The sequence below is a fragment of the Procambarus clarkii genome, chromosome 49 (genome assembly GCF_040958095.1).
Source record: "Procambarus clarkii isolate CNS0578487 chromosome 49, FALCON_Pclarkii_2.0, whole genome shotgun sequence".
Taxonomy (NCBI): domain Eukaryota; kingdom Metazoa; phylum Arthropoda; class Malacostraca; order Decapoda; family Cambaridae; genus Procambarus; species Procambarus clarkii.
This window is the reverse complement of record NC_091198.1, coordinates 28,408,883-28,433,612: the sequence shown is the minus strand read 5'-3', so window position 1 is coordinate 28,433,612 and position 24,730 is coordinate 28,408,883. Positions and strand designations below refer to the sequence as shown.

The following is a 24,730-nucleotide window of genomic DNA, read 5'->3' as shown; positions in this document are numbered from 1 at the left end:
CCTTGACACAGCTGGCCACCTAGTCTTTAGGCATTTTACAAATTGATCAACGACTCCACGCGTTTAATGCACCGTGAATTATACTTAGCGAAGGCTTAATTTTTGCATGATTCTCAGGTGAATGAACAATTACTTTCTGACTCTTGTTCCTAACTCGCTCAATAGATGGCGAGGTAACTGCGATCTTACGTTCAGGCAACTCCGGTTATGTGTGGCAGTTGTCGGCTTAGTGTGATATCCCGACCAGTAAGTCCTTGTTGAAAGTTTACAAGCGACGTTGGTCAGTGGGTGTTGGTTAGTCTGCCTTCTTCTCTTGTTTGGTGAAGATCTACGTCCAGTTTTGTGTATACTTATTTATTTGAGGTGAGTAAGATTGTGAAATGTGTGTTCAGATATGTAGTTAAAAGTTACTAAATAAATTTAATCTTTATTTTGGGTGTTGCTTGGCAGTATACTTAACTTTAGGTTATACAAGTTTTGTAGTGTTTATATCTGCGGTTTTAATTATTACATAAATTGCATGACTTTAAATGTATTGAACAGATGGCCGTAACCCTTATCTGGATGGTACTTGTGGGTCTCCTAGCAATAGGTATAGGAAAAGGTTCTTTAATGAGCTTGGCTGAAAAGGCTTAACAAAACTAAAACCTACTGTATAATGCAAGGTATAAGTTTGTATACTTGCACCACATGACTCGTCTCAAGTTTAAGCTTAAGACGGTGTAGTGTTATTCCCTAAACTAGTAAATTAGGTGTTAACCCATTACCTCCCCCCACACGCACGTGTGTGTTTACGCTAAACAATCCTGAACTGCACCTGTTCATAGTAACTGTTCTTCGTTTAAAAATCTTTAGACTATATTGTCATAGACTTCTCAAATTATTCAAAGATTAAAAAATATATATTTAAATATAGGTATTGAAGTTTCGAGACATTCTAGCAAACAAAAGCTTAACATCCTTTACTACAGGAAGTGGTGACCAACACAGGAGGCGGTTGGGACAATACAACCAGCGAGTTCGTGGTTCCTGTTGCAGGACGTTATTTATTCATTTTCGGCGCTATTAGTGACCAGACCAGCAACTTTGCGTGAGTAGAAACACTCAACGTTAGGTAGTGCTGAAACGAAAAAGTGCATACATCATTAATTCAAATTTACATTTGTTTGCAGACTGTCTTTGACCCACAATGGCGTGAATAGGGCGACTGCATACGCGACAACCACCACCTTGGAATACGCCTCCACCTCGGTGACCCTGGACCTCTACACACTTGACAGGATATACTTACAGTTGCAGCAGGGCAGGATACACGAAAGGCCGGGCGAAGAAACTTTTACAACCTTCGTGGGTTATCTTCTCGTCCCCAGGTAAAAGTCGGTCAGAAGTGAGGTGCCTTCATCTTTATTAAACGAATTCGTGCATTGTGTGAATTTTAATGAGTTCGTTCCCATTGTTTATCCTGTATCGTTGGTACTCAAATATTTAGCAAAGTTTCAAATGAAACTTGGAGGGGAACTGGGCTAAGTTCATAAAGATCTTGCTTGCATAAATAGAATGCTTACAGATTAAACTACTGTAATTAATTAATTTATATCTTGATGAAAGTTAACCATATGTAATGTTAACTAGTCAGCCTTTCATGTTTCCCATCGTCAAGAAAAATCGACTAAATGTCCTTTACTCTAACCTACAAAGGCCCCAAAACAGGACAGTACATCTAAATCGTGAGCAGTTTCATTTAATAGCAAAAAAAAAATTATGGCTTTGTATAACTCGTACGAACGGAATCCTACGTACTTTGTAAGAGGAAAAGTTGGGTCGACATTCATGATTCTTCAAAAACTACAGGAAGGGTAGTTTGTATGAACAAATCCACAAGGGCCGTGACGTGGATTCGAACCTGCGTCCGGGAGCATCCCAGACACTGCCTTAATCTACTGAGCTACGACAGGGTGGTTAAAAATTTTTTTTTTTTTGAAACCAAAGTTCTACTGAACTTGCTGGATCCAGTAGCCTCTCGTAGGCGCACACCAGCATTTTGCACAATTTCCCCCCCCCTCCCCCTCCTTTTGCACCCGACTATGTCAATAGGCCGTTCTCCCTCTTCAATGGCAAGATTGTCAATAGGCCTGCCTCCCTAAGGCAGTGTCTGGGATACTCCCGGACGCAGGTTCGAATCCTCGTCACGGCCCTTCTGGATTTATTTGATTACCATGTTGGTGAGATCTGTGTGTAATGGTAACTTGTATAGTCTTACACCCTCGCCATTAACCCCCCCCCCCTCTTTTTCCTTGCTCATCCCTACATTTGAGCATGCTTACTGGGATCCAGAAGAGCCTCCCTAGTAGTTTAAAGAATAAAATGCAAGGAACTTGCATTAAAACTTGGCTGTACCCAGCCACGTGTTGCTGTGGCTCGGCTATGTGTGGGAGTTTGAACCACAAACTGTCCTTCCCACAATTCCCTACATAACCTTCCCAGTTTGGTGCCATCTTTTTTGATAATTACCCCCTCCCCGCTCAGCTCGTTGTCGCCGTGTGGGGGCTTCGTGGGCGGCTGCTGGAGTGTGATGCTCCTTAGGACAGTCCTCTGTCCTTTTCTAGCCTTGTGCTCCTGCTGCCGCCCTCTCCAATTCTGCTGGGCACCTTTTCCTTTTCCTTCTGTTTCGTTTTTCTCCCCCCTCTTCTCCTATCTGCTTGCCGTTTCCTGCCGACCTTTTGCTCGTTCTGGTTCTTCCATGGACTTCTTCTATTTTGACGCCCGGGTGCTTGAGGAGGCATACTCATGCACCCGTAGAACTGCAGTACCCGACGTAGAGAGCGAGGGGAACCTTTTATTGTCAATCCCCACTTCGTCACTGAACCCGATCTCGACGGACTGTCGGTTTCTTAAGGTGGCGTTTGTGGGGCGTATACTCACGACGCACCCCTAGGAGGCCCCGACAAGATCGGCGATAGCTTCTTGTTGGGTGTCCTGCCTCTAATTGTGGCTCCATGGTGGGTGTGGGGGCACATTCGTGAGTGAATTCTTAATTTCGTCAAGATAACCCCTGTTTCGGCTGCTTCTGGCTTACCTTTTCAGGCTCGTGGGGTGGGCGACCAAGCCCCCGAGTCGGTCCGTATTGGAAGACCGGGCTCTGTAGCCTCCGCTGCATTGGGCCCCGACCTTGCTCCTCCTTTGGCCTCTCTGACTCCTTCCCCTGGCTCCCCTCCCTCCTCTGTGGTTGGGTCGAGCCCCAAGCCCCCAGTGGTGACTACCTCGTCCCCTGGCGCGGCTCCTTCTCTAGTTGTAACTACTGCGCCTTTTAACCCCTCTCTCTCTGGGGGTTCTCACCGCCGTCCTCGTCACGGCCGCCCTCGCTCGATTCCTTCCAGTTCTGCTACCTATCAAGCCTTGTTTGGTCCCGCTTCGTGGGCCAAATATTTTGATCTCCTCCCTCTTGATTTTGCGCCTCCTGACGATTTCTCCCTTCATCGACATCTCATTGATTCCGTGGATGCCTCCATTACTTTCAACCCCACTCGTCTCGGTACACGTGTCGTTGCTGCTCCTTCTCAGGATGCTGCTTCCCGCTTGGCTGCCTTATCCTGCCTTGGCGAGACCCCCGTTCGGGTCTCGAAGAACGCTCAATTGAATGCCAGTGTTGGCACTATTTTGCTCCCGCCCCATGTTGCAACCGGTGTTCGAGACCTGCGCGACTGCCACGACGATATTCGCCATATCCTCGCTGCCCAGGGCCATTCTATTCTCCAGGTGGACACGTTTACTCGTCCCCCCTCGTGGTAGTCGCCGTCAACCCCTCCGGGTTGTGAAGATTACCTTTGATGGTAGGACCCTTCCACCCTCTGTCATTCTTGCTGGTGCCAGGTGCTCTGTCCTGGAGTACATCCCTTCTCCTCGGCTCTGCAACAAGTGCTGGAGGTTTGGGCATGGTGCCCTCCGCTGCTCCGGGACTGTCTCTCTCTGTCCTTTGTGTGGTGGCGAGGGTCACTCTAAGTCGGAGTGCACTTCTCCCCAGGCTCGTTGCCTCAACTGCGGTGAGGCCCATCCTACCTTCTCCCGTGCGTGTGTCCATTACAAGCTTGAGGCAGCCGTCCTCAACCTGAAGCACCGGGAGCGTTTATCTTTTCCTGAGGCGAGGCGCCAGGTTCGCCGGCTCCCGCCTTATGCTAATATCTCTTATGCTCGCGTGTTGCGCTCTTCCTCTCCTCGTCCTTCCCGCCTTCCTCACTCGCAACCGTTTCCGGGCCTTGGACCCTGATGCGCCCACTGCCCCCTCCTCTGTTCCTTTGGGTTCTCTCCCGAAGGATCCTCCTCCTGGTCCTCTGTCTGGGGTTCCCCTTCCTTCTACCCGGTCTGTCGTGTCTTCTGTGTCTTCTTCCTCGTCCCCCTCCGATCCTCCTTCCCATCCTCTTCCTCCATCTATTGGCTCTCCCCACCGCCTGTCGGTGCGGGCGGATGTCCATCGCTCTCCTAACGGCCGTCGTGTGTGCTCTCGTTCGGCTTCTCCTGTTGAGACACTGGAATCCGTTGCCCGGTACGTAGTTGCTGGGACACCGGTCTCTTTAAGTCAGAAGCGTAAGCCTGGCTCCTCTCCTTCCTCTTCCCCGGCGGGTAAGAAGGCTTCGCTTTCTTCCTCAGCTCCTCCTTCTGGCTCTGTTGCTCCTTCCCCTCCCGTTTCAGTGCTTGCGCCCCCTGTTCCTGCTATGGAGGTTTCTTTGGCCCCTGCTTCCCTTTCGGTTGCTGCTCTTGCTGGGGTGCGCTCCCCTCTTTCTACTCCCCCTCCTCCTGCTGCTGTCCTTGACGGCTCCTCTCCGTTGTCTCCTCCTCTTCCTCCTCCTCCTCCTCCTCCAGACCCTGCCCGCCCACCTCTGCTCTGTTCTCCCGTTTCCTTCCCTCCGTCTTTGCACAGTTTACCCATGCCCCCTAACCCTGACTTTGCTGACCCTGGTCCCGACCCTGATATTCTTTAACGTGCTCTGTTGGTCTTTCGCCTTTGTTTCTTCCTTGTTCTCTGTTTTTGTCCTTTCTCTTCTCGTCGTTGTCCATTCTTCAATGGAACGTTCGAGGTTATTACGCCAATTTCCTCGAACTCCAACTTCTTATTTCGCGGTTTTCGCCCCTTTGTGTCTGTCTCCAGGAGCCAATGCTTGGTGCTCGTCCTGGTCGTTTTCGTGGCTATTCCTTTCTCTCTCCTCCCCCAGCCATTGCTGGGGCTTCTAATTCTTCTGCTCTTTTGATTCGGGCTGATGTTCCCTTTGTTCCTTTACTTTTTCCTTCGCCTCTCCATTGTTCTGCTGCTCGTATCTTTGTGGGGAAATGGTACACAGTTTGTTCCATTTATCTCCCCCCAAGTGTCCCGCTCTCTCTTCCTGATTTGAAACACCTCCTGGACTCCTTGCCGGAGCCTGTGCTCCTGCTGGGTGACTTCAATTGTCGTCATTCTCTTTGGGGTGACGTTCTGACGAATACCCGGGGTCGCCTCCTTGAGCCGTTTCTCCTCTCTTCTTCCCTGTCTCTTCTGAATTCTGGTGAGCCCACTCATTTGGACTCTCGGACTCGCACCCTTTCTTGTCTTGATCTTTCTCTCTGCTCTTCTTCTCTTTACTTAGATTTCACGTGGCAGGTTCTTGCTGACCTCCATGGAAGTGATCATTTCCCCATCCTTGTTTCCTTTTTCTCTTTTCGCCCTTCCCTCTCTTTCCCTAGGTGGCAGTTTGCTAAGGCAGACTGGACCCTATTTACCCTCAGTGCTGCTCTCCCTGACCTCTCCCTTCTGCCTCTCTCTCGCGCTCTCCTCCTTTTTCATGACACTGTCTTCAACGCTGCCCTCCGCTCTATTCCTCGCTCTTCCTCTCGGGGTCCACGGAAGTGCGTTCCCTGGTGGAATGCGGACTGTGCTCGGGCTGTCCGCTGTAAGCGTGCAGCCTGGAAGAGGCACCGCCGTAGGCAGACGACCGATTCTTTTCTTTTCTTTCGGAAAGCGAGTGCGGTGGCCCGTAGGGCCATCCGTACGGCTAAACATGAATGTTGGGCATCTTATGTCTCAACAATTACGTCCGAGACCCCTCTGGCCCAGATCTGGAAGCGTATCCGCAAGATAGCGGGTAAGTTCGTTCCCGATGTTTCACCGGTCCTTCACCTCCATGATACTCTTGTGGCGGACCCGTTGCAGGTCGCTTCCGAACTGGGTTCCCATTTTTCTTCTGTTAGCTCTGGTCTTCATCTTCCCCAATCTTTCCTTCTTCGTAAACCTGTCCTTGAGTCTCGTCCTTTAGATTTCTGCACTCATCTTCAGCTTCCCTATAATGATCCCTTCTCTCTCTCTGAACTTCGTTCTGCCCTGGCGCTCTGCGGTTCTACGGCGGCGGGCTCCGATGGTATTCATTATGAGATGCTTCGCCATCTCCCTCCGAGCACGTCTCAGTATTTACTGAGTCTGTATAATCGGATCTGGGAGTCGTCGTCAGTCCCTGAGGACTGGCTCGATGCCGTTGTCCTCCCTGTTCGCAAACCGGGGTCTCTGGGTACTTCCCCTAAGGACTTTCGCCCTATTGCTCTCACAAGTTGTCTGCAAACTCTTTGAACGTATGGTTAACGTTCGTCTGATGTGGTTCCTGGAACACCATCACCTCCTCTCCCCTTCTCAATTTGGTTTCCGCAAGTGCCGCAGCACGACAGATGTCCTGGTGAACTTGGAGGTATATATTCGTACTGCTTTTGCTGCGAAGACCTCCGTTGTTGCCGTCCTTTTTGACCTAGAAAAGGCTTACGACACCACTTGGCGTTATCATATCCTATCTCAACTTCATTCTTTTGGCCTTCGTGGTCATCTCCCTCTCTTTCTCCGCAGCTTCCTCTCTCGTCGTTCCTTTCGGGTGCGCCTTGGTACCGCTCTCTCTCCCTCTTTTCAGCAATACGAAGGTGTGCCAGGGTAGTGTTCTGAGCACTACTCTTTTTCTTGTTGCCCTCAATGGTCTTCTTTCCTCTCTTCCTTCTGGTGTCTTCTCCGCTCTCTATGTCGATGATCTTACCCTTTGTTGTCAGGGTGATGATTCGCCTCTCCTTCAACGCCGGCTTCAACTTGCAATTGATGCCGTGTCGTCTTGGGCCACAGGTCATGGCTTCAAGTTCTCTACTTCTAAGACTTGTGCCATGACTTTTACGCGGAAACGGGTTGTTCTTCGTCCCTCTTTGTCACTTTATGGTCATCCCCTTGAATACAAAGATTCCGCGAAGCTTTTGGGGTTATTCCTTGACACTCGTTTGTCTTGGTCTCCCCATATCTCTTACCTCCGTGTTGAGTGCTCTAAGGCCCTTACCCTCCTTCGGGTCTTGTCCCATACTTCTTGGGGGGCAGATAGGCGCACTCTGCTTGCTTTACATTCCTCTCTCGTCCTGTCTAAGCTCGATTATGGTTGCCCTGCTTACTCGTCTGCTTCTCCTTCTACTCTTCGCCGTCTTTATGCTTTGCACCATACTGGGTTGCGCCTCAGTTCTGGTGCCTTTCGTTCGACTCCCATCCTTAGCTTGTATGTTGACACTGGCTTCCTGTCTCTCCAGGACCGCCGTGATCGCTACTGTCTTCGCTATCTTGCGCGGTCCTTGCAACATCCTTCCTCTCGCCTCTGTCGTGCTTTAACTTTTACCCCTCCTGCGGTTCCTGTTCCTCTTCACCACCTCTCTTTCTGTCCGGTTATCTCGCCTACAGGATTCTCTCTCCGTTCGTATTTCTGATGTTTCTCCTCGTGTTGTTCCTTCTTTGCCCCCGTGGAGGGTCCCTCTTCCGCGGTTTTGTACTTCCTTGACCCGTATCACTAAAGCTTTTACCCCTCCTACGGTTCTAAAACGCCTTTTCCTCGAGCACTTTTCTTCTCACTCCCGCTCCGTTTCTGTCTTCACCGATGGGTCTAAGTCAGCGGACGGTGTTGGCTACTCTGTTGTTTTTCCTGATCGCACTTATATGTGTCGCTTGCCTCTGGAGACTAGCATCTTTACAGCAGAACTTTATGCTATTCTCTCTGCTCTTCGTCTCCTGCTTTCTCGTTGTCAGTCTTCCTTTGTGGTTGTTGTTGACTCTCGTAGTGCCCTCATGGCTCTCGGGTCCTTTAATCCGGTTCATCCAGTAGTTGTCGAGATCCAGCATTGGCTGTTTCTCGTTCACAGTAAATTTAAGTCGGTTGAGTTTTGTTGGGTTCCCAGCCATATTGGTGTGTCTTTAAATGAGCGTGCGGATGCTGCCGCTAAGGAAGCTGTCCGCTCTTGTCCCATCTCTCGTAAAGGCATTCCGTATTCCGACTTTTACCCAGTTATCCATTCCTCAGTTCTTACCCGTTGGCAGGCTTCTTGGTTGTCTGTTACTGGTAACAAGCTACGTACTCTTAAATGTTGTGTTTCCTCGTGGCCGTCCTCCTTCCACCGTAACCGGCGGTGGGAAACAGCTCTGGCGAGGTTGCGTATTGGCCATACTCGCTTAACCCATGGTCACTTGATGGAGCGCCGCCCTGCTCCTTATTGTCCTAGTTGCATTGTCCCTCTTACGGTCGTGCATGTCCTTCTTGAATGTCCTGACTTTCAGGACGAGCGTGTGTCTTGCTTTCCGACCGCCCCTCGCGGTCACCTGTCCCTCGATAGAATTCTTGGTGACTCGGATACTTTTGATATCGTTCGCCTTATGCGTTTTTGTTCTCGTATTGGCATCCTTGGTGATATTTAGCGCCCTCTGATTATTTTGCGTATTTGATGGTGCTACATAGCCTTCCCGGTTTGGTGCCTTATTTTGATAATTACTTACTTTTGATAATTACTCGCTTCCCACCCCCCTCCCCGCTCAGCTCGTTGTTGCCGTGAGGGGGGCTTATTGGGCGGCTGCCAGAGTGTGATGCTCCTTGGGACAGTCCTCTGTCCTTTTCTAGCCTAGTGCTTCCGCTGCCGTCCTCTCCCATTCTGCTGAGCACCTTTTCCTTTTCCTTCTGTTTTCGTTTTTTCTCCCCCTCTTCTCCTATCTGCTTGTCGTTTCCTGCCGACCTTTTGCTTGTTTTGGATTATTTCTTTGGACTTCTATTTTGAGGCCCGGGTGTTTGAGGAGGCATACTCTTGCACCCGTAGAACTGTAGTACCCAACGTCTCGAGCGAGGGGAACCTTTTATTGTCAATCCCCCTTTCGTCGCTGAACCCGATCTCGACGGACTGACGGTTCTTAAGGTGGCGTTTGTGGGGCGTATACTCACGACGCATCCCTAGGGGGCCCCGGCATGATCGGCAATAGCTTCCTGTTGGGAGTCCTGCGTCTAATTGTGGCTCCATGGTGGGTATGGGGGCACATTCGTGGATGAATTTTTCTCTTCGTCTCTGTCGTTGACTGTTTCCGTTGTACCCTCTCGGTCGCCCACCCCACGAGCCTTAGCCCCTGAGTCGGCCTGTATTGGAAGACCAGGCAAAGTAGCTCCTGCTGCGTTGGGCCCCGACCTTGCTCCTCCTTTGACCATCCTGACTTTTTCCCCCAGCTCCCCTCCCTCCTGTGGTTGGGTCGAGCCTCCAGCCCCCGGTGGTGACCACTTCGTCCCCTGGTGCGGCTGAGTCTCTCGTGACTACTGCGCCTTTTGACCCCTCTCTAGGGGTTCTCAACGCCGTTCGCGCCCCATCCGCACTCGCTCGATTCCTTCCTGTGCCGATGCGTATCAAGCCTTGTTTGGTCCTTCATGGGCCAAATGCTTTGATCTCCTCCCTCTTGATTCTGCGCCTCATGACGATTTCTCCCTCCATCGGCATCTTGTAGATTCCGTGGATGCGTCTGTTACTGTCAACCACACTCGTCTCGGTACACGTGTTGTTGCTGCTCCTTCTCAGGATGCAGCTTCCCGCTTGGCTGCCTTATCTTGCCTTGGCGAGATCCCTGTTCGGGTCTCCAAGAACGTTCAGATGAATGCCAGTGTTGGCACTATTCTCCTCCCACCCCATGTTGCAACCGGTGTTCGGAATCTGCAGGATTGCCACGATGATATTCGGCATATCCTTGATGCCCAAGGCCATTCTGTCCTCCAGGTTGACTCGTTTACTCGTCCCCCTCTTGGTCGTCGCCGTCAACCCCTTCGCGTTGTGAAGATCACCTTTGATGGTAGGACCCTTCCATCCTGTCATTCTTGCTGGTGTTAGGTGCTCTGTCCAGGAGTATATTCCTTCTCGACTTTGTAACAAGTGCTGGAGGTTTGGGCATGGTGCCCTCCGCTGCTCCGGGACTGTCTCTGTCCTTTGTGTGGTGGCGAAGGTCACTCTAAGTCGGAGTGCACTTCTCCCCAAGCTCGCTGCCTCAACTGCAGCGAGGCCCATCCTACCTTCTCCCGTGCCTGTGTCCATTACAAGCTTGAGGCAGCCGTCCTCTACCTGAAGCACCGGGAGCGTTTATCTTTTCTCGAGGAGAGGCGCCACGTTCGCCGGCTCTCGCCTTATACTAACATCTCTTATGATCGCGTGTTGCGCTCCTCCTCTACTCGTCCTTCCCCCCTTCCTCAGACTCGCAACCGTTTCCGAGCCTTGGACCCTGATACGCCCACTGCCCCCTCCTCTGTTCCTTTGGGTTCTCTCCCGAAGGATCCTCCTCCTGGTCCTCTGTCTGGGGTTCCTCTTCTTTCTACCCGGTCTGTCATGTCTCCTGTGTCTTCTTCCTCGTCCCCCTCCGATCCTCCTTCCCACCCTCTTCCTCCATCTATCGGCTCTCCCCGCCGGCTGTCGGTGCAGGCGGATGTCCATCGCTCTCCTAACGGCCGTCGTGTGTGCTCTCGTTCAGCTTCTGTTGAGACACGAATCCGTTGCCCGGTACGTAGTTGCTGGGACACCAGACTCTTTAAGTCAGAAGCGTCAGCCTGGCTCCTCTCCTTCCTCCTTCTCGGCGGGTAAGAAGGCTTCGCTTTCTTCCTCAGCTCCTACTTCTGGCTCTCTCGCTCCTTCCCCTCCCGTTTCAGTGATTGCGCCCCCTGTTCCTGCTATGGAGGTTTCTTTGGCCCCTGCTTCCCTTTCGGTTGCTGCTCTTGCTGGGGTGCGCTCCCCTCTTTCTACTTCCCCTCTTCCTGCTGCTGTCCTTGACTGCTCCCCTCCGTTGTCTCTTCCTCTTCCTCCTCCTCCTCCGGACCCCGCCTGCCCACCTCTGATCTGTTCTCCCGTTTCCTTCCCTCCGTTTTTGCTCAGTTTACCCATGCCCCCTAACCCTGACTTTGCTGACCCTGATCCCGACCCTGATATTCTTTAACGTACTCTGTTGCTCTTTCGCCTTTCTTCCTTGTTCTCTGTTTTTTGTCTTCTCTGCTCGTCGTTGTCCATTCTTCAATGGAACGTTCGAGGTTATTACGCCAATTTCCTCGAACTCCAACTTCTAATTTCGCGGTTTTCGCCCCTATGTGTCTGTCTCCAGGAGCCAATGCTTGGTGCTCGTCCTGGTTGTTTTCGTGGCTATTCCTTTCTCTCTTCCCCCCCCCCCCAAGCCGTTGCTGGGGCTTCTAATTCTTCTGCTCTCTTGATTCGTGCTGATGTTCCCTTTGTTCTTTACTTTTTCCTTCGCCTCTCCATTGTTCTGCTGCTCTTATCTTTGTGGGGAAATGCTACACAGTTTGTTCCATTTATCTCCCCCCGAGTGTCCCGCTCTCTCTTCCTGATTTGAAACGCCTCCTTGACTCCTTGCCGGAGCCTGTGCTCCTGCTGGGTGACTGCAATTGTCATTTTCTTTGGGGTGACGTCTGACGAATACCCGGGGTCGCCTTCTTGAGCCGTTTCTCCTCTCCTCTTCCCTGTCTCTTCTGAATTCTGGTGAGCCCACTCATTTGGACTCTCGGACTCGCACCCTTTCTTGTCTTGATCTTTCTCTCTGCTCTTCTCCTCTTTACTTAGATTTCACGTGGCAGGTTCTTGATGACCTCCATGGAAGTGATAATTTCCCCATCCTTGTTTCCTTTTTCTCTTTTTGCCCTTCCCTCTCTTTCCCTAGGTGGCAGTTTGCTAAGGCGGACTGAACCCTATTTATCCTCAGTGCTGCTCTCTCTGACCTCTCCCTTCTGCCTCTCTCTCGCGCTCTCCTCCTTTTTCATGACACTGTCTTCAACGCTGCCCTCCGCTCTATTCCTCGCTCTTCCTCTCGGGGTTCACGGAAGTGCGTTCCATGGTGGAATGCGGACTGTGCTCGGGCTGTCCGCTGTAAGCGTGCAGCCTGGAAGAGGCACCGCCATAGGCAGACGACCGATTATTTTCTCTTTTCTTTCGGAAAGAGAGTGCGGTGGCCCGTAGGTCCATCCGTACGGCTAAACGTGAATGTTGGGCATCTTACGTCTCAACAATAACGTCCGAAACTCCTCTGCACCAGATCTGGAAGCGTATCCGCAAGATAGCGGGTAAGTTCGCTCCCAATGTTTCACAGGTCCTTCACCTCCATGATACTTCTGTGGCGGACCCGTTGCAGGTCGCTTCCATACTGGGTTCCCACTTTTCTTCTGTTAGCTCTGGTCTTCATCTTCCCCAATCTTTCCTTCGTAAACCTGTCCTTGAGTCTCGTCCTTTAGATTTCTGCACTCGTCTTCAGCTTGCCTATAATGATCCCTTCTTTCTCTCTGAACTTCGTTCTGCCCTGGCCCTCTGCGGTTCTACGGCGGCGGGCTCCGATGGTATTCATTATGAGATGCTTCGCTATCTCCCTCCGTGCACGTCTCGGTATTTACTGAGTCTGTATAATCGGATCTAGGACTCGTCGTCAGTCCCTGAGGACTGGCTCGATGCCGTTATCCTCCCTGTTCGCAAACCGGGGTCTCTGGGTACTTCCCCTAAGGACTTTCGCCCTATTGCCCTCACAAGTTGTGTCTGCAAACTCTTTGAACGTATGGTTAACGTTCGTCTGATGTGGTTCCTGGAACACCATCACCACCTCTCCCCTTCTCAATTTGGTTTCCCTAAGTGCCGCAGCACGACAGATGTACTGGTGATCTTGGAGGTCTATACTCGTACTGCTTTTGCTGCGAAGACCTCCGTTGTTGCCGTCCTTTTTGACCTGGGTAAGGCTTACGACACCACTTCACGGTATCATATTCTATCTCAACTTCATTCTTTTGGTCTTCGTGGTCGTCTCCCTCTTTCTCCGCAGCTTCCTCTCTCGTCGTTCCTTTCGGGTGCTCCTTGGTATCGCTCTCTCTGCCTCTTTTCAGCAATACGAAGGTGTGCCCCAGGGTAGTGTTCTGTGCAGTACTCTTTTTCTGGTTGCTCTATGGTCTTATTTCCTCTCTTCCTTCAGGTGTCTTCTTTGTTCTCTATGTCGATGATCTTACCCTTTGCTGTCAAGGGTGATGATTCGCCTGTCCTTCAGCGCCGGCTTCAACTTGCAATTGATGCCGTGTCATCTTGGGCCACCGATCATGGCTTCAAGTTCTCTACTTCTAAGACTTGTGCCATGACTTTTACGCGGAAACGGGTCGTTCTTCGTCCCTCTGTCACTTTATGGTCATCCTCATGAGTACAAAGATCCTGCGAAGTTTTGGGGTTATTCCTTGACACTCGTTTGTCTTGGTCTCCCCATATCTCTTACCTCAGTGTTGAGTGCTCTAAGGCCCTTACCCTCCTTCGGGTCTTGTCCCATACTTCTTGGGGGGGCAGATAGGCGCACTCTCCTTGCTTTACATTCCTCTCTCGTCCTGTCTAAGCTCGATTATGGTATCCCTGCTTACTCGTCTGCTTCTCCTTCTACTCTTCGCCGTCTTTATGCTTTGCACCATACTGGGTTGCGCGTCAGTTCTGGTGCCTTTCGTTCGACTCCCGTCCTTAGCTTGTATGTTGACACTGGCTTCCTGTCTCTCCAAGACCGCCGTGATCGCTACTGTCTTCGCTATCTTGCGCGGTCCTTACAACATCCTTCCTCTCGTCTCTGTCGTGCTTTAACTTTTACCCCTCCTGCGGTTCCTGTTCCTCTTCACCACCTCCCTCTTTGTCCGGTTATCTCGCCTACAGGACTCTTTCCGTTCGTATTTCTAATGTTTCTCCTCGTGTTGTTCCTTCTTTGCCCCCGTGGAGAGTCCCTCTTCCGCGGTTTTGTAAATCCTTGACCCGTATCACTAAAGCTTTTACCCCTCCTACGGATCTAAAACGCCTTTTCCTTGAGCACTGTTCTTCTCACTCCCGCTCCGTTTCTGTCTTCACCGATGGGTCTAAGTCTGCGGACCGTGTTGGCTACTCTGTTGTTTTTCCTGATCGCTCTTATATGTGTCGCTTACCTCCGGAGACTTGCATCTTTACAGCGGAGCTTTATGCTTTTCTCTATGCTCTTCGTCTCCTGCTTTCTCGTTGTCAGTCTTCCTTTGTAGTTGTTGTTGACTCTCGTAGTGCCCTCATGGCTCTCGGGTCCTTTAAACCGGTTCATCCAGTAGTTGTCGAGATCCATCATTGGCTGTTTCTTGTTCACAGTAAATTTAAGTCGGTTGAGTTTTGCTGGGTTCCCAGCCATATTGGTGTGTCTTTAAATGAGCGTGCGGATGCTGCCGGCAAGGAAGCTGTCCGCTCTTGTCTCATCTCTCGTAAAGGTATTCCGTATTCCGACTTTTACCCGGTTATCCATTCCTCCCTCTTTACCCGTTGGCAGGCTTCTTGGTTGTCTGTTACTGGTAACAATCTACGTACTCTTAAATGTTGTGTTTCCTCGTGGCCGTCCTCCTTCCACCGTAACTTGCGGTGGGAAACAGCTCTGGCAAGGTTGCGTATTGGCCATACTCGCTTAACCCATGGTCACTTGATGGAGCGCCGCCCTGCTCCTTATTGTTCTAGTTGCATTGTCCCTCTTACGGTCGTGCATGTCCTTCTTGAATGTCCTGACTTCCAGGACGAGCGTGTGTCTAGCTTTCCGACCGCCCCTCGCGGTCACCTGTCCCTCAGTAGAATTCTTGGCGACTCGGATACTTTTGATATTGTTCGCCTTATGCGTTTTTGTTCTTATGTTTTTTTGTTCGTTTTTGAATCTTTGTACTCAAGAGGATGACCATAAATTGACAAAGAGGGACGAAGAACAACCCATTTCCGAGTAAAAGTCAAGGCACAAGACTTAGTAGTAGAGAACTTGAAGCCATGATCGGTGGCCCAAGACGACACGGCATCAATCGCAAGTTAAAGTTGAGGCAAATCATCACCCTGACAGCAAAGGGTAAGATCATCGACTTAGAGAGCGGAGAAGACGCCCGAAGGAAGAGAGGAAAGAAGACCATTGAGGGCAACCAGAAAAAGAGTAGTGCTCAGAACACTACCCTGGGGCACACCTTCGTAGTGCTGAAAAGAGGCAGAGAGAGCGGTACCAAGTCGCAACCGAAAGGAACGACGAGAGAGGAAGCTGAGGAGAAAGAGAGGTTGATGACCATGAAGGCCAAAAGAATGAAGCTGGGATAGAATATGATATCGCCAAATGGAGTCGAAAGCCTTTTCCAGGTCAAAAAGGACGGCAACAACCTTCGCAGCAAATCTTCTTCGCAAGATCTTCGCAGCAAAAGCAGTACGAATATAGACCTCCAAGTTCACCAGGACATCTGTCGTGCTGTGGCACTTGTGGAAAGCAAATTGAGAATGGGAGAGGTGGTGATGGTGATCCAGGAACCACATCAGACGAACGTTAACCATATGTTCAAAAAGTTTGCAGACACAACTTGTGAGGGCAAAAGGGCGAAAGTCCTTAGAGGAAGTTCCCAGAGACCCCGATTTGCGAACAGGGAGGACAACGGCATCGAGCCAGTCCTCAATGACTGACGACGACTCCCAGATCCGATTATACAAACTCAGTAAATACTGAGACGTGCACGGAGGGAGATAGCGAAGCATTTCATAATGAATACCATCGGCGCCCGCCGCCGTAGAACCGCAGAGGGCCAGGGCAGAACAAAGTTCAGAGAGAGAGAGAGAAGGGATAGTTATAGGGTAGTCGAAGACGAGTGCAAAAATCTAAAGTACGAGACTCAAGGACAGGTTTATGAAGAACGAAAGATTGGGGAAGATGAATACCAGAGCTAACAGAAGAAAAATGGGAACCCAGTTCGGTAGCGACCTGCAACGGGTCCGCCTCAAGTGTACCACGGAGGTGGAGGACCGGTGAAAAATCGGGAACGAACTTACCCGCTATCTTGTGGATACGCTTCCAGATCTGCGGCAGAGGAGTTTCGGACGTGATGGTAGAGATATAAGATGCTCAACATTTACGTTTAGCCATACGGATGGTCCTACAAGCCACCGCACTCGCTTTCTGAAAGAAAAGAAAAGAATCGGTCGTCTGCCTATGGCGGTGCCTCTTCCAGGCTGCACGCTTACAGCGGACAGCCCGAGCACAGTCCGCATTCCACCAGGGAACGCACTTCCGTGGACCCCGAGAGGAAGAGCGAGGAATAGAGCGGAGGGCAGGGTTGAAGACAGTGTCATGAAAAAGGAGGAGAGCGCGAGAGAGAGGCAGAAGGGAGAGGTCAGAGAGAGCAGCACTGAGGGTAAATAGGGTCCAGTCTGCCTTAGCAAACTGCCACCTAGGGAAAGAGAGGGAAGGGCGAAAAGAGAAAAAGGAAACAAGGATGGGGAAATGATCACTTCCATGGAGGTCATCAAGAACCTGCCACGTGAAATCTAAGTAAAGAGAAGAAGAGCAGAGAGAAAGATCAAGACAAGAAAGGGTGCGAGTCCGAGAGTCCAAATGAGTGGGCTCACCAGAATTCAGAAGAGACAGGGAAGAAGAGAGGAGAAACGGCTCAAGGAGGCGACCCTGGGTATTCGTCAGAACATCACCCCAAAGAGAATGACGACAATTGAAGTCACCCAGCAGGAGCACAGGCTCCGGCAAGGAGTCTAGGTGGTGTTTCAAATCAGGAAGAGAGAGCGGGACACTCGGGGGGAGATAAATGGAACAAACTGTGTACAATTTCCCCACAAAGATACGAGCAGCAGAACAATGGAGAGGCGAAGGAAAAAGTAAAGGAACAAAGGGAACATCAGCCCGAATCAATAGAGCAGAAGAATTAGAAGCCCCAGCAATGGCTTGGGGGGGGGGGGAGAGAAAGGAATAGCCACGAAAACGACCAGGACGAGCACCAAGCATTGGCCCCTGGAGACAGACACAAAGGGGCGAAAACCGCGAAATCAGAAGTTGTAGTTCGAGGAAATTGGCGTAATAACCTCGAACGTTCCATTGAAGAATGGACAACGACGAGAAGAGAAAGGACAAAAACAGAGAACAAGGAAGAAACAAAGGCGAAAGAGCAACAGAGCACGTTAAAGAATATCAGGGTCGGGATCAGGGTCAGCAAAGTCAGGGTTAGGGGGCATGGGTAAACTATGCAAAGACGGAGGGAAGGAAACGGGAGAACAGATCAGAGGTGGGCGGGCAGGGTCCGGAGGAGGAGGAAGAGGAGGAGACAACGGAGAGAAGCAGTCAAGGACAGCAGCAGGAAGAGGGGGAGTAGAAAGAGGGGAGCGCACCCCAGCAAGAGCAGCAACCGAAAGGGAAGCAGGGGCCAAAGAAACCTCCATAGCAGGAACAGGGGGCGCAAGCACTGAAACGGGAGGGGAAGGAGCAACAGAGCCAGAAGGAGGAGCTGAGGAAGAAAGCGAAGCCTTCTTACCCGCCGGGGAAGAGGAAGGAGAGGAGCCAGGCTTACGCTTCTGACTTAAAGAGACCGGTGTCCCAGCAACTACGTACCGGGCAACGGATTCCAGTGTCTCAACAGGAGAAGCCGAACGAGAGCACACACGACGGCCGTTAGGAGAGCGATGGACATCCGCCCGCACCGACAGGCGGTGGGAAGAGCCGATAGATGGAGGAAGAGGGTGGGAAGGAGGATCGGAGGGGGACGAGGAAGCAGACACAGAAGACACGACAGACCGGGTAGAAGGAAGGGGAACCCCAGACAGAGGACCAGGAGGAGGATCCTTCGGGAGAGAACCCAAAGGAACAGAGGAGGGGGCAGTGGGCGCATCAGGGTCCAAGGCCCGGAAACGGTTGTGAGTCTGAGGAAGGCGGGAAGGACGAAGAGAGGAAGAGCGCAACACGCGAGCATAAGAGATATTAGCATAAGGCGGGAGCCGGCGAACCTGGCGCCTCGCCTCAGGAAAAGATAAACGCTCCCGGTGCTTCAGGTTGAGGACGGCTGCCTCAAGCTTGTAATGGACACACGCACGGGAGAAGGTAGGATGGGCCTCACCGCAGTTGAGGCAACGAGCCTGGGGAGAAGTGCACTCCGACTTAGAGCGACCTTCGCCACCACACAAAGGACAGAGAGAGACAGTCCCGGAGCAGCGGAGGGCACCATGCCCAAACCTCCAGCACTTGTTGCAGAGCCGAGGAGAAGGAATGTACTCCTGGACAGAGCACCTGGCACCAGCAAGAATGACAGAGGGTGGAAGGGTCCTACCATCAAAGGTAATCTTCACAACCCGGAGGGGTTGACGGCGACTACCACGAGGGGGACGAGTAAACGTGTCCACCTGGAGAATAGAATGGCCCTGGGTAGCGAGGATATGTCGAATATCGTCGTGGCAGTCGCGCAGGTCCCGAACACCGGTCGCAACATGGGGCGGGAGCAAAATAGTGCCAACACTGGCATTCAACTGAGCGTTCTTCGAGACCCGAACGGGGGTCTCGCCAAGGCAGGATAAGGCAGCCAAGCGGGAAGCAGCATCCTGAGAAGGAGCAGCAACGACACGTGTACCGAGACGAGTGGGGTTGAAAGTAATGGAGGCATCCACGGAATCAATGAGATGTCGATGGAGGGAGAAATCGTCAGGAGGCGCAGAATCAAGAGGGAGGAGATCAAAATATTTGGCCCACGAAGCGGGACCAAACAAGGCTTGATAGGTAGCAGAACTGGAAGGAAGCGAGCGAGGGCGGCCGTGACGAGGACGGCGGTGAGAACCCCCAGAGAGAGAGGGGTTAAAAGGCGCAGTAGTTACAACTAGAGGAGGAGCCGCGCCAGGGGACGAGGTAGTCACCACTGGGGGCTTGGGTCTCGACCCAACCAGAGGGGGGCCAGGGGAAGGAGTCAGAGAGGCCAAAGGAGGAGCAAGGTCGGGGCCCAATGCAGCGGCGGCTACAGAGCCCGGTCTTCCAATACGGACCGACTCGGGGGCTTGGTCGCCCACCCCACGAGCCTGAGAAGGTAAGCCAGAAGCAGCCGAAACAGGGGTTATCATCTTGACGAAAAGTAGAATTCACTCACGAATGTGCCCCCACACCCACCATGGAGCCACTATTAGAGGCAGGACACCCAACAAGAAGCTATCGCCGATCTTGTCGGGGCCTCCTAGGGGTGCGTCGTGAGTATACGCCCCACAAACGCCACCTTAAGAAACCGACAGTCCGTCGAGATCGGGTTCAGTGACGAAAGGGGGATTGGCAATAAAAGGTTCCCCTCGCTCTCGACGTCGGGTACTACAGTTCTACGGGTGCAAGAGTATGCCTCCTCAAGCACCCGGGCGTCAAAATAGAAGAAGTCCAAGGGAATAACCAAAACAAGCAAAAGGTCGGCAGGAAACGGCAAGCAGATAGGAGAAGAGGGGGAAGAAAAACTAAACAAAGGAAAAGGAAAAGATGCTCAGCACAATTGGAGAGGATAGCAGCAGGAGCACAAGGCTAGAAAAGGACAGAGGACTGTCCCGTGGAGCATCACACTTCGGCAGCCGTCTACTAAGCCCTTCTCACGGCGCCAACGGGCCGGATTGGGAGGGGGTCTGCACCAGCAAGAATGACAGAGGATGGAAGGGTCCTACCATGAAAGGAAATCTTCCCTACCCAAACGGGTTGACGGCGACGACCACGAGAGGGACTAGTAAAAACAGTACCTGGAGGACAGAATGGCCTTGGGCATCAAGGATATGCCGATTATCATCGTGGTAGTCCTGCAGATTCCGAACACCGGTCGCAACATTGGGGCGGGAGGAGAACAGTGCCAACACTGGCCTTCAACCGAGCGTTCTTTGAGACCTGAACAGGGATCTCGCCAAGGCAGGATAAGGCAGCCGAGTGGGAAGCTGCATCCTGAAGAGGAGCAGGAACGACACATGTACCGAGACAAGTGGGGTTGAAGGTGACGGCCGTCCACGAAATCAACAATGTGCCTATGAAGGGAGAAATCGTCAAGAGGCGCAGAATCAAGAGGCAGGAGATAACAAGTATTTGGCCCACGAAGCGGGACTAAGTAAGTAAGTAAGTAATTATCAAAAGAAGGCACCATATTTCTATGCCATTTCAACCTTTCCGATTGCTTGGTTAAATTTAGAATTTTTTTTTTTTTAATCATTTCTTTCGAGATTACATAGTCATTGAGCCGTGTCACAATATAATTTATTTCTTTTGTATAGTTTGTTCCCTCCAACTCTGCCCCCCCCCCCTGAAGTTTATTCTTATTTTTTTTCAGTGATGGGATCATATCACTTTCGAACACATTGGAATGGGGTGGCGGGGGAGGACGAGGTGGAGTGGGGAATTGTGGGAAGGACAGGTGCCGTGTTTCAAACTCCCACACATAGCCGAGCCACAGCAACATGTGGCTGGGTATAGCCAAGTTTTAATGTAAAAGTTCCTTGCATTTTATCGTTCTTTAAACTACTAGGGAGGCTCCTCTGGATCCCAGTAAGCATGCTCAAATGTAGTGTTGAGCAAGGAATAGGGGTGGGGGGGGGGGGGGAAGAAATAGCGAGGGGGAAAGAATATACAAGTTACTATTACACAATCACAGTAACGTGATGCATCAAATGAACAGATCCACAAGGGCCGTGACGAGGATTCGAACCTGCGTTCGGGAGCATCCCAGACACTGCCTTAGGGGAGGCAGGCCTATTGACATATCCCTCTTCTATGGCAGGCCTAACTGCCTATTGACATGGCTCAGGTGCAAGGGGGAGTTTTGTAAAATCCTGGTTTGTGCCTCTGAGAGGTTATGGGATCCAGCAACTTCAGTAGAACCTAGGTTCCAGTGCTTTTACCCTGTCGTAGCTCAGTAAATTAAGGCAGTGTTTGGGATGCTCCCAGACGCAGGATCGAATCCTCGTCATGGCCCTTGTGGATTTATTCACACAAGTTACGTTTCTTTTAGTTTTGGAAGAGTCACGCATGTTGACCCAACTCTTCATCCTACAGAGTAGGTAGGATTTCGTTCGTACTTGTTATACAAAGACAAATTTTACTAGAAAATGTTAACGGCTCGCGATTTAGATGTACTGCCCACTATTGGGGCCTTTGTAGGTTAGAGTAAAGACTAACTATTTTTCTTTACATTGGGAAACATGAAAGACCGACTAGTTAGCATTACATATGGTTAACTTGCGTCAAGACATGATCAATTAGTTACAGTAGTTTAATGTTTAAGCATTCTATTCATACATACAAGATCTTTATGAACTTCAGCCCAGTTCCCCTCCAAGTTTCATTTGAAACTTTGCTAAAGATTTGAGCACTAGCGATACAGGATAAACAAGCAATGGGAACGAACTTAGTAAAATTAACACAAGGCACAAATTAATTTAGTCGGAATAAAGGCACCTCACATCAAACAGACTTTTACCAGGGGACGAGAAGATAACCCACGAAGGTTGTAAAGGTTTCTTCGCCCGGCCTTTCGTGTATCCTGCCCTGCTGCAACTGTAAGTATATCCTGTCAAGTGTGTAGAGGTCCAGGGTCACCGAGGTGGAGGCGTATTCCAAGGTGGTGGTTGTCGCGTAAGCAGTCGCCCTATTCACGCCATTGTTGGTCAAAGACAGTCTGCAAACATGTGTAAATTTGAAATAATATTGTATGCACACTTATTCGTTTCAGCACTTCATAACGTTGGGCGTTTGCTACTCACGCAAAGTTGCTGGTCTGGTCACTAATAGCGCCGAAAATGAATAAATAACGTCCTGCAACAGGAACTACGAACTCGCTGGTTGTATTGTCCCAACCGCCTCCTGTGTTGGTCACCACTTCCTGTAGTAAAGGAAGTTAACTATTGTTTCCTCTAGAATATCTAGGAAGTTCAATAATTACATTAAAAATTTATAGTCTTAGAATAATTTGAGAAGTCTAGGACAGAATGTGACTAGTCTAGAGACGTTTAAATGCAGAACAGTTTATAATGTTTCTATCAAGAGCTGCAGGTAAGGACTGTTGACCATAAACAAGGGGGGGGGGGGAAGGTAGAGGGGTAACACCTAATTTACTAGTTTAGGGAATAATACTACACCGTCTTGGGTTTAAACTTAAGAGGAGTCAAGTGGTGCAAGTATACAAACTTACCGTGCATTATACAGTAGGTTTTAATTTTGTTTAACCTTTTCAGCTAACCTCGTTAAAGAACCCCCCCCCCCTTATTTTACTCTAGTGGTACGAAGATTTTGCAAGTTAAAGTCCCTGTAGCGTGTGTATAAATGCCACAAATAAATTACATTTTCATCAACTGAAACGCAAGTAGCGTACATTTTAACAAATTCTGTTACAGTACACTGCTAGACCTATCAAGACTCAAATTATCGAGTCTTACCTGAAAATGAACGTGAGCGACGGCGGTTAGTTTATCTGTAGCTCTCTTCACGTTGAAGGACACACGAGGCCTAGGGGAAGAAGTTTTTTTTTTTTTTTTTTTTTTTTTTTTTTTTTTTTTTTTTGTGTTCACACATGAGAATCATAGGTAAAATGGAAAAAATAATAACGGTACAATTTAGTAATTACGGAGCTGGGAGATCTACTCACCCCACGTCCCTCTGACGTTTTGTAGAGGTGTTAGTAGAGACGATGGCGAGGGATCCAGTCTCATTGTGAAGAGTATTGAAAGTGTAGTGTTCTTCAGAGTCTATACCCATTGCTAGGAGACCCACAAGTCCCATCCAGATCAGGGTTACGGCCATCTGTTCAATACATCATCTAAAGTCACGCAGTGTAATAATTAAAACTGCTGATATAAACACTAGAAAACTCGTCTTATCTAAAGTTTTAGTATACTGCCAAGCAACACATAAAATAAAGATTCCATTTATTTAGTAACTTTTAACAACAAATCTAAACACATTTAACAATCTTATGCACCTTCAGACACACTTGGAGCGAGTTCGGCTCCTATAATTTCTCTTGGACGAAGTGTTATGGAGATCAAATTAGTGCTTCTACCATCATCAACACGCTGTCAACAACCACAAGAGGAGTGTCTTTCCGAAATCTTATCTAAGTCATTATTGGCCAGTAATGTTATGTTAGAAAGAATTATTTCTGGCTAGAACACGAACGATCGACTCAACACACATGATTAAGCCATGGTCCTTATCATATAATATACAGTGTTTTCTCTGATAAGCTGTCGTATATTAGGATTCCGACTTTACAGCTACTGTGCTTTGACAGGAACAAGGAGAGGTAGCAAGAATTAATCTTGGTATATCAGTTACTATGGGTGATGGAAGCTAGCCTCACATGAGGATAATTTGGTGTCTACATCCTAGTTATATCTGGTGTACTAAGCTTGCTGTACAATAAGACAAGGCACCTCCAATTTATTTACTAATATTTGTAGTTAATACTGTAGTTTGATTGGCTGCATATATATAAATTTAATATAAACCCCCCTAATGTGTAAGGATCGATTTGTGAGAAATATTGCAGAAATACAGTCCACTTAACATCATACAAATTGCTATCGAAATATTTAAATTAACGTAAATATAAACTCTATAAAAATTCTCATAAATTAAATAAATATAAATCTCACAAGTTGGTTCCCACATTATATGGTACTTCGAACCGGATCATTATGATATTAAAAGTCCAAAGACTACAGCATTTAAGAATAATTCCCAACAGAATAGCTGGTGAATTTATCGTACTATGTGGCAATGATATCCCGTTTTCTATTGACGAAAAATTCCACTACAAGCTACATTTTCTATGGGTAACTTGTGTATACAACACAGCAGCAATATTATCTGGCTATTGTATGTAATATTATTAAATGGTGTCGGCGTTTCTGACAGAGGGGACTGGATCCTTCAAGCGCAGCACCACAATGAGGGTCCCATACGGGATACCCTTCCTCCGCCCAGAGGAAACTGCATTCATCCGGACACTCAAGACCCGGGTAAAGTGACACTGGAGAAGGGAGTCTGGGAACTCAAAGGGAGCACCATGAACTGCCACATAGGTAGTCTCACTGCACCTGACCGACACTTCCACCGAACAACCACCCTCAGGCAGAGTCAACGTCCTCCCGTCATTGCGGCCGACAAAGTCACGATACACAGCTGTGGAGCAGAATTTCACAGTGTTTAAATACCCCGAAATTACCATCTCTTTTAAGGGTCTGAGCGTGGTGCAGCGGGTTAAAGGCGTACCTGTTATGCCAGTTGCTGGAAGGTTTCTGTGCTGGCTAGGGTTCGAGTCTCTTGGTGGGAAAGTGTTCTAAAGTTGTATAGCTTCACTTGTGTGTTTAGGCAAGTTGTGCATCAAGCATAGACACAGAGTTCTCCCATATTAACAGGGACGAGATGAAAAACATAAGTGACCCATCACTTGCTCTAGTTGCCTTGGGAGGTGGTAATCTTTGGGGTGTTGAAATACCCTGAAATTACCATCTCTTTTAAGGGTCTGAGCATGGTGCAGTGGGTTAAAGGCGTACCTGTTATGCCAGTTGCTGGAAGGCTTATGTGCTGGCTAGGGTTCGAGTCTCCTGGTGGGAAAGTGTTCTAAAGTTGTATAACTTCATTTGCATGTTTAGGCAAGTTGTGCAT

At 49.7% G+C, this 24,730-nt stretch overlaps 2 protein-coding genes across 2 annotated transcripts in view; one reads left to right on the top strand and one right to left on the bottom strand.

Moving 5' to 3' along the window:
• Window positions 1-263: 263 nt before the first annotated feature.
• LOC138351363 (cerebellin-3-like) overlaps window positions 264-24,730 on the top strand; it is a 44,483-nt gene continuing 20,016 nt past the window's right edge. Inside the window, exon 1 of the mRNA XM_069303156.1 lies at window positions 264-363. The gene's annotated coding sequence lies outside the window, so the exon portion shown is untranslated. The remainder of the gene's footprint in view (window positions 364-24,730) is intronic.
• LOC123748507 (complement C1q-like protein 2) lies at window positions 21,517-22,876 on the bottom strand. The gene is made up of 4 exons (XM_069302874.1): window positions 22,707-22,876; window positions 22,498-22,567; window positions 21,826-21,944; window positions 21,517-21,740 (listed from the first exon to the last, which is right to left on the bottom strand). Exons 1-4 carry the CDS (start codon window positions 22,859-22,861, stop codon window positions 21,539-21,541), a joined length of 546 nt encoding a protein of 181 aa, XP_069158975.1. The 5' UTR covers window positions 22,862-22,876; the 3' UTR covers window positions 21,517-21,538.

What these genes read in the sequence shown, in the direction of transcription:
- LOC123748507 (XM_069302874.1), bottom strand. Translation starts at nt 22,861, where the DNA reads ATGGCCGTAACCCTGATCTGGATGGGACTTGTGGGTCTCCTAGCAATG. An exon ending in AAACGTCAGAGGGACGTGGG is followed by an intron (nt 22,568 to 22,706) that starts GTGAGTAGATCT and finishes TTCTTCCCCTAG; the next exon opens with GCCTCGTGTGTCCTTCAACG. An exon ending in TCGCTCACGTTCATTTTCAG is followed by an intron (nt 21,945 to 22,497) that starts GTAAGACTCGAT and finishes CCTTTACTACAG; the next exon opens with GAAGTGGTGACCAACACAGG.